This window comes from Myripristis murdjan, chromosome 13 (assembly GCF_902150065.1).
Source record: "Myripristis murdjan chromosome 13, fMyrMur1.1, whole genome shotgun sequence".
Classification (NCBI taxonomy): domain Eukaryota; kingdom Metazoa; phylum Chordata; class Actinopteri; order Holocentriformes; family Holocentridae; genus Myripristis; species Myripristis murdjan.
Genome location: NC_043992.1, coordinates 31,389,810 through 31,407,527, shown reverse-complemented (window position 1 = coordinate 31,407,527; position 17,718 = coordinate 31,389,810). Strand labels below are relative to the sequence as shown.

At 41.7% G+C, this 17,718-nt stretch overlaps 1 protein-coding gene across 1 annotated transcript; it reads right to left on the bottom strand.

Moving 5' to 3' along the window:
• Positions 1-1,492: 1,492 nt before the first annotated feature.
• LOC115369731 (uncharacterized) lies at positions 1,493-17,151 on the bottom strand. The gene is made up of 22 exons (XM_030066397.1): positions 16,940-17,151; positions 16,425-16,719; positions 16,150-16,236; positions 15,765-16,034; positions 15,173-15,379; positions 14,777-15,052; positions 11,503-11,730; positions 11,279-11,402; positions 10,285-11,191; positions 9,584-9,660; positions 9,201-9,266; positions 8,899-9,088; positions 8,602-8,681; positions 5,932-6,163; positions 5,311-5,605; positions 5,020-5,106; positions 4,435-4,704; positions 3,874-4,080; positions 3,481-3,756; positions 2,728-2,955; positions 2,501-2,624; positions 1,493-2,412 (listed from the first exon to the last, which is right to left on the bottom strand). Exons 1-22 carry the CDS (start codon positions 17,149-17,151, stop codon positions 1,493-1,495), a joined length of 5,658 nt encoding a protein of 1,885 aa, XP_029922257.1.
• Positions 17,152-17,718: the final 567 nt, after the last annotated feature.

Sequence of the window (17,718 nt, the reverse complement as noted above, 5' to 3'; positions counted from 1 at the left end):
GAGTGATGAATCACGCTTTTCCATCTGGCAATCTGATGGACGAGTCTGGGTTTGGAGGTTGCCAGGAGAACGATACATTTCAGACTGCATTGTGCCGACTGTGAAATTTGGTGGAGGAGGAATTATGGTGTGGGGTTGTTTTTCAGGAGCTGGGCTTGGCCCTTAGTTCCAGTGAAAGGAACTTTGAATGCTTCAGGATACCAAAACATTTTGGACAATTCCATGCTCCCAACCTTGTGGGAACAGTTTGGAGCGGGCCCCTTCCTCTTCCAACATGACTGTGCACCAGTGCACAAAGCAAGGTCCATAAAGACATGGATGACAGAGTCTGGTGTGGATGAACTTGACTGGCCTGCACAGAGTCCTGACCTGAACCCGATAGAACACCTTTGGGATGAATTAGAGCGGAGACTGAGAGCCAGGCCTTCTCGACCAACATCAGTGTGTGACCTCACCAATGCGCTTTTGGAAGAATGGTCAAAAATTCCTATAAACACTCTCCTCAACCTTGTGGACAGTCTTCCCAGAAGAGTTGAAGCTGTAATAGCTGCAAAAGGTGGACCGACATCATATTGAACTCTATGGGTTAGGAATGGGATGGCACTTCAGTTCATAGTATGAGTAAAGGCAGGTGAGCGAATACTTTTGGTAATATAGTGTAGGATGCCAGTCGCTAGACTAGCCACCCATTTATGGAATGTGTACTACGCACGTACAAAGCAAGCCATAACTGATTGGCTGACTGCATTTGCAAAATAGGTGAGCTTGTCCATTCACATAACTGGAGGACAGTATCATTCATAGAGTGCAGGAGAGGGTGGAGCCTGTATGAGAGAACTTTGTAACTTTAAATAACCATGAAGCACGACTGGGTCCTCATAGTTGTCACAATAGGTGCCCTTTGGATCGATTAGGTGCTTCATGACTCATTCGATGCATGAGTATTGACTGTATTGTTATCAGCTCTATAAGGCAGTTCTCTTCCATTAAATCCAAGGTGCGCCATAGGTGTCTTCCTGATTGTTTGACATGGAAAATGTAACTGACTGGTCATTTACTTGTACTGACTGTAACTCACTTGAATAGAGCATAACTTTCTTTTTAAATGTGATCTGCATATTAAATTTGCTAGTCTTCTCCAGCCTCTTTGTTTTCTTCACAGTCTTATTATTGATATGACTGGAATCTCTGAAAAGAGACTCTAATTTCTCATTTCTTATATTTTTACCATGAAAATAATACAAATGACCAGCATTTAAATTTACAAGGACTTTTTGGGTGTATAATGATTTAAAATGCACAGGGTTTGAATCTTCTAAACCAGACCAATTGACCAATTTATTGATCTTAGTGTTAACAAGTTTCAAGATGAAAAACATAGTGAAGTGTTACTCAACAATATTACCATAATTTGTGTAATTTTATGTCTCACTGCATTCATATAATCTAAGTGATTCTGAGTGAGGAGAAATGGTGAGGACTGTTAATGATCCTAAGTGTTGTACTTGTTGCTGCCTCGACCCATGACAGCTTTCTTGGTGTTCCTCTCAGGTCTCAATAGGATTATATAACACTTTTGTCCAAACAGTGCCACCAAGAGGCCAAAGCTGGAGGCCAGGATGGCAAATACCTCCACAGCATCTGCATATTTTCCTGGGGAGTTGATATAAGCAGGGATAAAGGCAACCCACACAGCACAGAAGATCAGCATGCTGAATGTGATGAGCTTGGCCTCATTGAAATTGTCGGGAAGCTTTCTTGCAAAGAATGCAAGGAGGAGGCTGAGGATAGCCAGGAAGCCAATATAGCCCAGTAAGACTGCAAAACCAACCGTGGACCCTATGACACACTCATAGACTATCTTGTCACTATGGTATTGTGTGTTTTTATGAGGAGCTGGTGAGGAAGAGACAAGCCAGGCTGTGCAGATTGCTGCCTGAATGGAAGTAAGAACCAAAACTGTCCCTCTTTGCTGCACAGCACCAAACCATTTGAGACTAGCTCCACCTCCAGGTTTAGAGGCCTTGAATACAGCCAACACCACCATGGTTTTCACCAGGATACATGAGACACACAGCACAAAGCTTATCCCAAATGCTGCATGCCTCAGCTGGCATGTCCATAGCCTGGGATGGCCAATGAACAGCAGCGAACATAGGAAGCATAATTTGAGTGACAGCAAGAGCTGGAAGCTCAGTTCTGAGTTGTTGGCACGCACTATGGGAGTGCTGCGATGATAGATGAAGACTCCCAGCACAATGGTGCAGATCAGGGTGCCTAGTAATGAGGCGGTTGTCAAGCAGATACCCAAGGGTTCATGGTAGGAGAGGAACTCTATTCTTTTAGGGATGCAGTGGTCACGCTGGGGGCTGGACCAGAAGTTCTCTGCACAACTGATGCACTCCATGGAGTCTGACAGAAAAAGATAAAGTGATAAAGAGATGTATATGTACAGTCTATCACTAAAGAATAGCTATACCTTTTAATAATAAATACCAACCAGTCTCATTGCTGATTTTTCCCTCAGAACAAGGGATACAGTCAAAACAGCACAACGGTTCTCCTTTCCTTCTGGCAACACGGGTGCCTGGTGGGCAGCTCTCACTGCACACTGACCGGGGCGGCTACAGGGAGAGGAACAATAGTCACCACCATTCTACATGACATGATTAAGATTAATTTTTCAAAGGCCACAGAAGAGGCAGAGGCTGAATAAGCAGAAGTGACCTGTTTGGAATCAAAATTCCAGAAGATCCTGTCTTCATCCATTGTGAGCTCTTCACCTGTGGAGGCTGACTTCTTAACAACACCCACAGTCTGAACCTTTGTACTCCCATCAGAGAGCCAGTGCCAGTTCATCACATCATAGATTGGTAAGGCATCACCATTCACATCAAATGACACTTGATCACCAAATGCTGTGGTGAAGTTGATCCTTTCCAAGTAATACAAAAGCTGGACATGTTGGATTGAAAGTAAAGAGCAAACAGACGAACTAAGGCGAGCTATATAAAACACTGCAGTAACTTAGCATTCTGACTATAATGTCACTACTCACTAATCATGCTACATACTGCTCATATTTAAAGTATGCAAAACCCCAACATCACAAGTCATACATATTTTCATCCATTATGAAATCAAAATTAACACACACATGTTGGATTGAGAAATAAAGAGGAAACAGACAAACTGAGGCAAATTGTATAAAAGCAAATAAACAAAACAAAACAAAAAAATACATAATGCTCATATTTAACGTATGAAAAACCTATGCATGACAAGTCATACTTTTTTTTTTTTTTTTTATCCATACTGAAATCGAAATTGATACACACTTCTAAAAATGCTGTTGTCTGCAAGCGGAGGAATAATTTTTATCCTAAAACTATGTATTTTAAGAATACCAAACTCATGCCTATGTATTTTGTATAATGTTTCCCTTTAAATACCAAGATAGAGGCTAAATTGATATCTCACCTGCCATGGCTGCAGTTTCTGTAAACTGGCACAGCTGTGCCCTCTGAAAGGCCCTCTGCCTGGCACACACTGCAACATGTCATCAAGGGCATATGCCAGGGCATACACGGCCTTGTACACATTGTACTCTGGCCTGAGGTCTGACATATCCAAAAAGGTGGTCGCCACATTCTCCAGATCTTCCTGTCCAGTGCACAGAGCTCTCCCAGTATCCAACCAGCCTGCTGGTGGTGGTGAGAATCGACACTGAAATGTGTACTCCCAAAACTGCCTCACCTGGAGATATTAATATATCAAGAGTAATGATAAGAAAACGGGAGCAAAATATAGACAAATCAGTTCAAAAATGACAATATGGTGACAATATGTGATTCTTGTGATTTTATATCTCACTATGTTATTGTTATAGTTGTTGTAAGGGTCACTGTCAGGACGTATTCTTAACAGGAAGTCCCTGAGTCCTGGTATCTCTCCTCGACGGATGGCAATACCCAGAGTGCCCCCCAGGTATGGCATGAGGTCGGGTGTCTGCAGCCCAGTAGCTGCTGTCCAGGCTTCACTGGCTATCCACTGCAGACCTGTCACATTCTGCTTTACCACCTGGGGATTGAAATATGTCACATATATAAATCCAGACATCAGTGGCACTAATGTCGTACTATTAATGATTATGCAGTGCATCATCTTGTGATAGTCACATGTGAGGTCAAATTCAGTGTTTTACACACACGCATATTGTATCAAAGCAAACCATAGTTCATAGTGTCTCACTCCTATAAGAAACTGTTTAGACAATGAGAGGTATGAATTATTCAGTTACTGACTTAGTTATTATTTAAAAAATAAATAAATAAATAAATAAATGTATTGAGACCAAACAAATAATCCAAATTATTACATTTAACCTTTCATAAAAGTACAGATTTCTGAATTACTTTGTCATTGAATCCCAACCTCTTCTAAAATGTGAATCATGAGGCTCTCATGTGCAAATCCAATGACAACACGAGCTGTGGATTTCTTCATCACATTGACAATCCTCCTAAGTTCAGCTGGGTCATTACTCCAAGGCAAAACTTCTAAATATGCCAGACAACCTCCACCAGACTGAGCCAGGTCAGACTGGAGGGATCGGGCAGCATGCAGTCCGTAGTCATCATCACTGATCAGCAGGCCCACCCAAGTCCAGCCGAACCGATTCAGAATCTGGAGCATTGCACGAACCTTATCAGATAAGAGTGGAAAATGAATGCTCAAATTTTCATTTTATTTCAGTGGAAAATCTCTTATATAGGCTCAGTATAGAAATTATTTAATCATGGCCTATCAGCTGTATCATCTGTGACCATGGAGCTTACTGAGTTACACACGCACATACACACACACACACATACACACACACACACATATATATATATATAGATAAATATAGATATATTTATTATTATTAATAATATTATTATTTATTATTTATTATTGTTATTATTATTATTTTTTTAAACAAGTTCATGTCAACATTGTTTTTAAGATCTTGTTCACCTGGAAGGCATCACTTGGGATTGTTCTAAAGAAGGATGGAAACCGTTCCTGGTCACTCAGGCAGGAACATGTGGCAAAGTAACTCACCTGTATGAAACACAGACAATACGCACCCCAAAATATGATAAAATTACTAACAAATTTACGGTGCATGCAGTTTGAAGATTTTGCTCCTTCCTTCCTTTCTCCTTCACCTATAAATTATTAATACTGCTATATATTTAAATGTGAAATTAAATGAAAATTAAGCATATCAAGAAACACTCTGATGGTAAAGGGGGGAAAACTTACCATTGGTACTCTGTACAAACCTAAGACAGAAGAGATGGCAATACAATGTGTAGAGGAAGAATCACCCACAATCCCCAGCACAGGAGGGGGCCCTCTACAGTTATTGTCCAACAGGAAATGATCCCCTTGACCACTTGCCATTAACAAAGCACCACGAAATCCAACTCCAACTGCGACACAATTATCATACATACTGTATCCCAGAGTCACATTAGGTAGCAGGTTTGAGTTCCTGTTGATCTCATCAATTGCAAAGGCCATGGTCTGGGCATGCCTGAATCCTAAAACATTAAAACTAACAAAAAAATGTCACTGTATTTTGCTGAAAAAACACCATGAATTAAAAGGGATGAACTAGGCCATGATGCTCTTGATTAAACTGGATGAACACAGTTGTAAAATAATGTACACCTATATGTTAAAACATAGGATTAAAACAATCCTAAAACATTAAAACTAACAAAAAAAAAATGTCACTGTATTTTGCTGAAAAAACTCCATGAATTAAAAGGGATGAACTAGGCCATGATGCTCTTGATTAAACTGGATGAACATAGTTGTAAAATAATGTACACCTATATGTTAACAAGATACCAAGAATCTCTGAAGTACACTACTCACCCATGGCAGATGGGCTCGTGTGGCTCCGTTGTGTAAGAAAACTCAGGTAAAACAGAGAATAAGTGGAACACAAACAGTCCACCAAGAACCACATCTCCAGTTTTGTGGATCCCATTAACATGAAACTGTCTCTGTAACTGACAGGTGGAGGAAACAGAGGAAGACACATTTGAACAAAAGCAGGAAGAAAACATTTGCAAGACCAAGACCATGCACAAGATCACTTCAAGATCTGAAAATGCCATCATGACTGTTCTCCTGTGTTTACCTGTTTTCTCAGCATCATCACCTAATTTAAAGGCAGCACTATGTCATCCCCTTTCCCAACTTGCGTCAGTGTTTAATCATTCACACCACCCATTTGGGCAGTGGCAGACATTGGGGCAGGGCCAAACATACATTTCATTAGAGTTTATTACATTACAGTTAATAGATTGCATCAAGGATCAGCAAAACATTTGATTTCACGGTGCAGTGTAACACAGCCCTTCGTGTGGCCCTAATCAGACTGTGGGCTATGGGTGTATTAAGAGAACTCAGACCCATTCAAAATTACCAAAAGCACTAAAGTCCCAATCCTATCACACATGCTGTGAGTTTAATAATGTCCACTAGGTGGTAGTAGTACACTGAGCTACTCACTGAAGCTATGTGTCCTTATGTTTTATTTGCTCTGCCAACAACTTCAGGCCCAGTGTTAAAATGACTGGAGATTCCCTCTTGTTAGATGTTAAAGTAAATGATGAACAAATCAAGTGCTTAGTGCACACTGGTTCATGGGTTATTTTGATCAGTGGGAGCATTTGTCATGAATTCCTTAAGTTTAAGCAACCAGGGATAGTGAAAATTTTTTTGGCCAACATTTAGGGCTGCCAAAAATTTAAACATTGCCTATGTAGGCTACATGTTTGCAGATTTCAGGTTTGTGGAGTGTGGGTCTGCGCATGACATTGTGGTAGCTAAGGTTGATGGCGTCGAAACCAGCAAAGCCATCCTTGGAATGAATGCAACTACAGAATTTGGGAAGAAATTGTTTGATGTAATAATTTGAAATTGCCTCTCTCCGGGTCACCATCCTTCAGTGAAGAGTGAAAGAGTATTTTTGTAGAATGTATCCATATGGCTTCCATTCAAGACGAATGGCTGACCACAACCAGATCATTCATTTCTCCACAGTGACCATCCCTGCACAGAATGAGACCCTAGTATAGGCTAAAGTGCTCACATAAATCAACAGTGCTATGGACTGGTCGAACCCTTGGGGGAAAGTATGGGTCTAGAGGTTGCTAGGATCCAGGTTACAGTGGGAAGAGGCTGGATCCCTTTTAGAGAAAGAAACTCTGCACCTTTTATGCTGCTGACCTCAGGAGGCTCCAGAGCCTGACCACTGTCCGACCCTGGGAATGTGTGTATAAGTATCTCTCTCGTGTAGAAGTCAGTTCAGGGGTGGTGGAGATTGGCCTTTTTAATGTTGGTCTCACTGATGGCACAGAACATTTATGTTCTTTAATGCATCTATCAACCACGCATTTTCATGTATCTACATCTACAGCCCCAACAATGATGACCCACCATTCTTCCATAACTTCTTCTCTTTACTAGCTTTATTAGCTAGAGACATCAATACTGTTATCAATACCTAAACTAACCACTCAAGCACCTCCAGCAGCTCAAGAAACTGGCACTCCACTGAAATAATAAAAAAATACATGGGTGGTTATGGACTTGGCGATGGTTGGAGAATGAGAAAGCCTTCATTGAAAGAGTTTTCATATTTCTCCTCCCTCCATCAGTCATCATCCACTTTAACACATCACTTTTACAAGACCTCAGTTTTGGCTCAATGATCCAAAGAGAGTGGGCAACTTTTCTGGAGATGAACGACTCTCCAGAAATCTCATCATCACTGTTATGGGAAAAAGATGATGCAGTAATGAGAGGTAAGATCATATAATATTCATCACACACACACACACACACACACACACAAACGCAACACAAATTACAACATCCATTAGAGCAAGAAATTATAAACATCTAACAAAACAACATATCAATAATCCCACTGAACAAATAAAAATTTGAATTGAACAAACTTAAAACTGGAGACATCACACTTCAGAAAACAGTTCTTTATCCAACAATTCAAAAATGAAAATTTTCAATACAGCAACAAATCAAGGAAATATCTGGCAATTTTACTACAAGAAAAGAGAAAGCACTTATCCCGTCAGTATACGTTTCTACAGGTAGTATTACCTAAAATTCACAGGAAATGAATGATGCCTTTCATAAATTTTTATTTTATACTCTTCAGATCACAAACCCAGCCAGTCATAAATAGATACCTTTCACAATAACCTGGAAGTACGTACACTTCCTGAAGAACAAGCAAATATTTTAGATGCACCCATCACTGCTGAAGAACTTCATAATGTCCTTAAAAAATGCCAAACAACAAATCACCTGGACCTGATGGATTTCTGTCCGAATTCTATAGACATTTCTGGGACATTTTATCAATATCACTATTTTATAGAGTAAGTACAGAAATCAAAGCTAATTCCTCCATTCCCACACACATGAACACCGCTGTTGGCCCTGCTGGCCATCTGCCCTTGACTCTCACTCAGTAGAAGCCAAGTACTGTCCAGGGCCCAGACCACTTACTCATCAGTTTAGGGGAAAGGCCTTTCTTCTGCTCTGGGCTGTAGACCCACATGTGTACCCCAGGAGCAAAGTCCATCCCCCTGCAGTAGGAGTCATAGAACCTGGCATCAGAGAGGGCCTGCCTGGTCAGTTTGTGTACTTCTTGGAGCTGCTCTTGGAGGTGGTAGAGGTAGCCTGGGCCAGGCTAACCCCCAACCTGTGGCTCAGGAGGGGGGCCAAACACCAAGTCCACAGGGGTGCAGAGCTTGCACCCACACATGAGGGTTGCAATTGGTGGACTCCCAAACTACTGCCCACAGTAGTTTGGGAGTCCACCATGCAGCTGGGGTGCAGGACTTCTTCATGCCTAGACACTGGCAAAGCTCGTTGAATACCCCAGCCTCTAAGGTCCGTCCCTGGTCACTCTGTAGCTCCTCAGGCACATCAAAGAGGCAGAACATCTTGGTGACCAGACATTCAGTGGAGATGGTAGCACTCTGGTTTGGAACTGCATGCCTCGGGAGAGTTGGTGAAGTAGTGCATGGACATGAGGCTGTAGCAGTTTTGTTCATCAGTAGGGGGCCCTAGGGGGGAAAAGGGTCTTGGATGTCCATGCTCACATGCTCCATTGGGGCTTCCGCCTGGTGCTGCTGTAGGGGAGCATGTGAGTGTTGGGTCGGTCCTGTCTGAGTGGTACAGACAGGCGTAACACTGATAAACGTACAGCTCCACATCTTGGTGACACCCCAGCTATTAGAATCTGGACTGAAGCAGGTGTAGGGTTTTGGTGACCCCAAAGTGGCCTGCCTCCACCAAGCCATTGAAAAGTTGGAGGACCCTGGGGTGTTAATGGCATGACACCAGGAAAGGAGTCTGAAAGATGTTGTGGTGGACCCCAGGGGCCTGCCAGCGGCAATGAAGGAGACTGTCCTGGCTGGTGAGGCTCGACTACTGGGAGTAGAGGGCCTTGGTCTCAGGGATCAGTGCTGATACTGCTGCCCACACTGGTCGTTGGCCTGCTCTGACCCAGGTCTGGACCCGGGAGAGGACAGGGTCTTGGCTCTGGTCACACTGGAGCTGCTGGGGATCAGTGGTTTCAAATCTCAGGCTGTCACTGTCAGCTGCTGGCTGGTGGCGAAACCTAGGGACTGCCGTTGTCACCAACTGAAGGGGCACTGAAGTTGTCGTCATCCACAGAAGTGGTCTGCAGGGCTGCCACCATCAGAGTCCCCTGTACTCAACATGCTGGCAGGACTGGCACTCTTCTTCCTGGCAGGGCCATCAGCACAGTGTGTCTGTATTGGCATGGAGATGGCTGGCTTTTTTCACAATCTTATTATTATTGCTATGACTGGACTCTCTAAAAAGATTGCTCTGAGACTCTCATTTCTCATCTGGAGAAATATAAGGTTAATTATCATGAAAAGTGACAAATAAGTAGTAGCATTTGAAGTTAAAAGGGCTGTGGTAGGACTTGGATATATGGTAAAATAAAATTCACAAGGTTTGACCTCCAAACCAGAGTGGTGATCCTAATGTTAACAAGTTTTAACGTCAAAAAGCATAAAGAAGTCTCATTTCTGCGTTACACAACATTATTACTGTAGTCTGTGTTATTGTATGCCCCCCTCATTTATATAGTCTATGTGATCTTGAGTGTGGAAAAATGGTGAGGATTGTTATGGATATTCTTAAGTGTTGTACTTGCTGCTGCCTCGACCCATGACAACTTTCTTGGTGTTCCTCTCAGGTTTCAATAGGATTATATAACACTTTTGTCCAAACAGTGCCACCAAGAGGCCAAAGCTGGAGGCCAGGATGGCAAATACCTCCACAGCATCTGCATATTTTCCTGGGGAGTTGATATAAGCAGGGATAAAGGCAACCCACACAGCACAGAAGATCAGCATGCTGAACGTGATGAGCTTGGCCTCATTGAAGTTGTCGGGAAGCTTCCTTGCCAGGAATGCTAGGAGGAAGCTGAGGATAGCCAGTAAACCAATATAGCCCAGTAAGACTGCAAAACCAACCGTGGACCCTATGGCACACTCATAGACTAGTATGTCACTGTGGTATTGTGTGTTTTTATGAGGAGCTGGTGAGGAAGAGACAAGCCAGGCTGTGCAGATTGCTGCCTGAATGGAAGTAAGAACCAAAACTGTCCCTCTTTGCTGCACAGCACCAAACCATTTGAGACTGGCTCCACCTCCAGGTTTAGAAGCCTTGAATACAGCCAACACCACCATGGTTTTCACCAGGATACATGAGACACACAGCACAAAGCTGATCCCAAACGCTGCATGCCTCAGCTGGCATGTCCATCGCCTGGGACGGCCAATGAACAGCAGCGAGCACAGGAAGCATAGTTTGAGTGACAGCAAGAGCAGGAAGCTGAGTTCTGAGTTGTTGGCACGCACTATGGGAGTGGTGCGATGATAGATGAAGACTCCCAGCACAATGGTGCAGATCAGTGTGCCAAGCAATGAGGCGGTTGTCAAGCAGATACCCAAGGGTTCATGGTAGGAGAGGAACTCTATTCTTTTGGGGATGCAGTGGTCACGCTGGGGGCTGGACCAGAAGTCCTCTGGACAACTGATGCACTGCATAGAGTCTAACAAAAAATGGCAGGTGATGAAAGAGATGCTGCAAACAGTCTATTATTGAAGATCAGCTATACCTTTTAATAATAAATACCAACCAGTCTCATTGCTGAACTTTCCCTCAGAACAAGGGATGCAGTCAAAACAGCACACAGGTTCTCCTTTCCTTCTGGCAATGCGGGTGCCTGTTGGGCAGTTCTCACTGCACACTGACCGGGGCGGCTACAGGGAGAGGAACAATCATCACCACCATTCTACATGACATGATTAAGATTAATTTTTCAAAGGCCACAGAAGAGGTGGCTGAATAAGCAGAAGTGACCTGTTTGGAATCAAAATTCCAGAAGATCCTGTCTTCATCCAGTGTGAGCTCTTCACCTGTGGAGGCTGACTTCTTAACAACACCCACAGTCTGAACCTTTGTGCTCCCATCAGGGAGCCAACGCCAGTTCATCACATCATAGATTGGTAAGGCATCACCATTCACATCAAATGACACTTGATCACCAAATGCTGTGGTGAAGTTGATCTTTTCCAAGTAATACAAAAGCTGGCCATGTTGGATAGAAAAGAAAAGAGGAAACAGACAAATTGAGGCAAGCTGTATAAAACACTGTACTAATTTAGCATTCTGACTAAAATGTCACTACTCACTAATCATGCTACATACTGCTCATATTTAAAGTTTGTAAAACCCCAACATCACAAGCCATACATATTTTTATCCAATTATGAAATCAAAATTTACACGCACTTGTACAAATGCTGTTGCCTTCTTGGACTTGACAACATCAGGATAAATTACTGTAAAACAGCATGGGGAGGAATAATTTTATCCTCATTCTTTGTATTTTAACCCTTCATTGACTTTCTAATTTTCAACATTCTTTATGAATCGGGTCAATTTGACCACAGTAATTTAAACCTCCAGAAAATGTTTATGACAGTTGTTCTCATGGTAATCATGTTTTCTCTCCCAAATGTCACATGTACTGGACTGGTTGTCGCACTACTACAGTTGTGGTTATATTTTGTTAGGGCCCTAAAGCAGAGGGAAGTTTTGAGACAATTATCAGTGGCATGTTATAGTTGCTCAGTGTCATCCTAAACAACCAGAACTAGTTTAGGTAAAATGTTGATATAGTTTCTATGTTTTATACAGCTAAAAAACCCTTGGGTCAAATTGATCCCAAAGAAATATTGTGTGCACAAAATGTGTCCAAACACTGAAAAAATATCATCATTTTAATTTTATGTTCACCCCCTTGCCCCATTAAACTTGAAAAAGTCCTAGTCCTCCTATTACCCCATAGGTAATAGGACGGTCATATCTCACTGATTCTTGGGAATTCGGATAAAACAGGTTTTAATTTTGAAAAAAAAAGTGTGTTAAATTACAAAATCTGAAGGTATATCATTATAGGCCATGGTCTTGGCTGTTCAGCAATGTACCAGTGCAACCTCCTCATTTTGCATTTTTTTCATAAAATAGGTTTTTCCAGTTATTAGGCTACTGTGTTTTTGTCAACACTGTCACCGTAATGTTTTTTTTTTTTTTTTTAAATTTGAAAAACACATTTTTGTATTAAAGAGACTATTACTTTAATAACTCAACAGCACCAAAGAAACATATTGTAAACATATTCATTTAAAACCAATATAACTGCCTCTGACAGTGGTGACACTAATCTGACGGTGGTGACAGTGGCCTCATTAAAACATACATTTCCAAAATGTATACCACTCAAGTCAATGGCTTCTTGCTTAACAACTTTATTTAACTATTTGGTATAAAAAATAACAATCCTGAGCACTGTTATAAGCATTTTTCAGACTTCAGTCATCTCCGTCAGACAGAAAACCTGACGGTGGTGACATCTGACGGTGGTGACAAAAACCTACTCTTTCACATGATAAGCATGAGTTGTTCACATTAGCCATCTTGTTTTCGCCCTGTTGCTACCTGCATCAGTCCTCTTCTTAAAAAGTATACATTTATTCCATAATCTAATTTAATATTTTTTATACAGAAGTTACGGTGTTGACAATTTATGGTTGTGACAGTAGCAGTGTCCCAAAATATGAAGAGATTTAAGAGAAAATAGAAAACTTCCAGGAGCCTTAGCGGTCTTCAGGCATGCAGTAGAGCTGAAGGTTTGAAAAGGGCTCCTCAGGAATGTAATTGACCTTGTAGTTTTTTTATTGTTATTTTTTAAATAAATATCTGACGGTGGTGACGAATATCTGGGACACATTTTGAGCAACCACAAAATAATAGTAAATATTGTTCAAAACCCATCATTTGTAGTTTTTAATACATATTATCAGTAGCGGTTTTAGGCACGGGCGAAGCGGGCAGCCGCCCGGGGCGGCATATATTCATGTCACGTGGGGGGCGGCATGAGAGCAGAAAAAAAAAAAAAAAAAAAAAAATCATCCTTGCTGCAAAGCAGTTTTCTATTACCGTATTCATCTGAATATAAGACAATATTTTTTCCATTGAAAATGCCCTGAAAAAACGCCCTCGTCTAATATTGGGGTCTAAGCAAAAACACATGTATTGTACTTGCATATGTAAACCAGTAGGTAGGCTCGCCTGATGCCGCAATTACCGGCGAATGGCCGCATTGCGCAGTCAATAATCAACCATGTTGTCTGTGTCATTGTCCATTGTGCTGCTGCAGCCGCGTATGAACAAAAGTTGATTTATAATGAGAGGATGGCAGTATGTGTGCGCTGCTCACCTGTCAGATCCGGCAGACCTGACCGGGTGGGCGCGGCACCTGTAGGCATCAAGCCGGTGCCGCGACCGGCCCGCCTAATGCTGACCGGTGGCTTTTTTTTATGCAAACAAGATTTTGTCCGTATAAAAAGTATTTTTCCAAAAAAGGTATTTGTGCAGGTGTTGGCGCCCCTGCTCTGGGAGGGGCGCATCTAGCCGCCAGAGGGGCACCGGTAGCGGTGGTTATCGCTTGGAAGTTCGCGTGCGCGCGCGCGCGGGGCTAGAACGGTAGGGCGCAAGGCAGTAATTTCGCCCAGGGCGGCAACATGGGCAGAACCGCCACTGCATATTATGATGTACTCTTTCATGTGGTAAAGATATTATTCAGTGAAATTATTACTTTTTGCTGTTTTAATCAAGTTGAAATGATTATCTCCTATCCGAGGACAACTGGTTTTGTAGGGCATGGGCCAACATATAATCATTAAATTAATACAAATTAAAAATAGACCTATGAAAAAACCTTACAAATGTGCAAAGGACCCCCTGATTATGCCCTTGATTCTTTTTATTCTTTAAAATGTTGTAAATTTCCAGCAGAAATAGCATTTTTCTTAGTGGGACATGATTTATCCAAATTCACCTGCCATGGCTGCAGAAAAAAAACAAAACAAAAAACTGATACACACTTGTACAAATGCTGCTGTTTTCTCTGACTGGACAAGATTAGGATAAATTATTGTAACACAGCAAGTGGGGGAATAATTTTATCCTACAACTATGTATTTTAAGAATACCAAACTCATGCCTATATATTTTGTATAATGTTTCCCTTTAGATACCTGAACAGATGGAGTATAAATTGATATCTCACCTGCCATGGCTGCAGTTTCTGTAAACTGGCACAGCTGTGCCCACTGAAAGGCCCTCTGCCTGGCACACACTGCAACATGTCATCAAGGGCGTATGCCAGGGCATACACGGCCTTGTACACATTGTACTCTGGCCTGAGGTCTGACATATCCAAAAAGGTGGTCGCCACATTCTCCAGATCTTCCTGTCCAGTGCACAGTGCTCCCCCGGTATCCAACCACCCTGCTGGAGGTGGTGAGAATCGACACTGAAATGTGTACTCCCAAAACTGCCTCACCTGGCAAAATTAATATATCATGAGTAATGATGAGAAACTGTCAGCAAAATATAGACAACTCAGTTCAAGAATAATGACAACATGGTGACAATATGTGATTCTTGTGATTTTATATCTCACTATGTTATTGTTATAGTGGTTGTTAGGGTCACTGTCAGGACGTATTCTTAACAGGAAGTCCCTGAGTTCTGGTATCTCTCCTCGACGGATGGCAATACCCAGAGTGCCCCCCAGGTATGGCATGAGGTTGGGTGTCTGCAGCCCAGTAGCTGCTGTCCAGGCTTCACTGGCTATCCACTGCAGACCTGTCACATTCTGCTTTACCACCTGGGAATTGAATTATTTCACATATATAAATCCAGATTTTAGTGGCACTAATGTGGTACCATTAATGATTATGCAGTGAAACATCTTATGTTATAAGCAAAGGTAAAACTTAGTGTTTAACCCATTATTGAGAGCAAGCTCATGCATGCCAGTCCTAAGTGGAGTCTACATATTGTACTAAAGCTAACAACATTCATGCAATCAAGATAAATATCTTTTTCAGTTGTCTCACTACATGTTATAACCATGAGAGTTGTGAATAACTCAGTTATTTACTTATTTGCTATTAAGAAAGTTACTGAGACCAATGAGAAATATAAATCATGATAGTTTACTTTTGTTAAGAGTACATATTTCTAAAATATTCTGTAATTTTAATCCCCACCTCTTCTATCACATTAATCATTTGGCTCTCATGTGTAAATCCAATGACCACACGAGCTGTGGATTTCTTCATCACATTGACAATCCTCCTAAGTTCAGCTGTGTCATTACTCCAGGGCAAAACCTCTAAATATGCCAGACAACCTCCACCAGACTGAGCCAGGTCAGACTGGAGGGATCGGGCAGCATGCAGTCCGTAGTCATCATCACTGATCAGCAGGCCCACCCAAGTCCAGCCGAACCGCTTCAGAATCTGGAGCATTGCACGAACCTTATCAGATAAGAGTGGAAAGATTAATGCTCAAATTTCAATATTTGTTCAGGTGTTCCCAATTTGAGTTGATGTCAGCATTTTTTCAAGATCTGGTTTTGTTAATATGGTTCACCTGGAAGGCATCACTTGGGATTGTTCTAAAGAAGGATGGAAACTGTTGCCGGTCACTCAGGCAGGAACATGTGGCAAAGTAACTCACCTATATGAGACACAGACAATGTGCATCCCAAAATATGATAAACCTACTCACAAATTTAAGTGATTTAATGTCTTTGAAAGCTCTCTGAGCTATAAATCATACACTGTGCTATACATTTAAATGTGAAATTAAATGAAAATCAAGCATATCAAGAAACACTTTCTGATGGTTAAAGGGGGAAAACTTACCATTGGTACTCTGTACAAACCTAAGACAGCAGAGATGGCAATACAATGTGTAGAGGAAGAATCACCCACAATCCCCAGCACTGGAGGGGGCCCTATACAGTTATTGTCGAATAGGAATTGATCCCCTTGACCACTCGCCATTGACAATGCAGCACGAAATCCAACTCCAACTGTGACACAGTTATCATAGATACTATAACCCAGAGTCACATTAGGTAGCAGGTTTGAGTTCCTGTTGATCTCATCAATAGTGAAGGCCATGGTCTGGAACTGCCTGAATCCTAAAACATTAAAACTGACAAAAATGTCACTGTATATTACTGAAAAATACACCGTATGATAACAGCAATGAAGTAGTTTGTGGTGCTTTTAATTATACCAGATCAATAGTCAATGGTAAAATATTGTATATGTAAATGTCAACAAGATCCCAAGCATTTTTAATTTAAAAAAGACATAGGAGTGACCTACCCCACTCATTTCTTTCTGCTTTATCTCTGAAGTACACTACTCACCCATGGCAGATAGGTTCCTGTGGCTCTGATGTGAAAGAAAGTTCAGGTAAAACAGAGAAGAAGTGGACTTCAAACAGTCCACCTAGAACCACATCTCCAGTTTTATGGATCCCATTAACAAGAAACTGTTTCTGTAACTGACAAGTGGGAGAAACAGAGGAAGACACATTTGAGCAAAAGGAGGTAGAGAAGATTTGCAAGATCAAGACCATGAACAAGATCACATCTAAATCTGAAAATGCCATCATGACTGTTCTCGTGTGTTACCTGTTTTCTCAGCCCCATCACTCAATTTAAAGGCAGTGCTATGTCATCCCATTTCCCAACTTGCGTCAGCATTTAATCTTTCACACCACCCATCAGGGCAGTGGCAGACATTGGGGCAGGGCCTCATGTACATTTCATATTTTTTAATAAAATGGATGGCAATGTCAAGATTACTATGTGAACATAGCAGATATAGCCATATGTGTATAGCTGTGTATATATGTGTGTATATGTACTTCTCAATCGCAAAACTTTTTCACAAGTTGAAAATTTGTACATTACAGGTAATAGCATGCATGTATGCTCAGCAAAACATTTGTGTTCATTGTTCTGAAAAGTACCAGCTGACCACCATTTTTATTTGCAGAAAGAATGTGCAGTGTAACACAGCCCCCTGTGTGGCCCAATGCAAATCAGGGATATTTTAAGAGAACTCAGATCCAGTTAAAATTACCACAAAAGTGCCAATCCTCTGGACCTCATTGTCACACACCCACTAAGTTTAATAATAT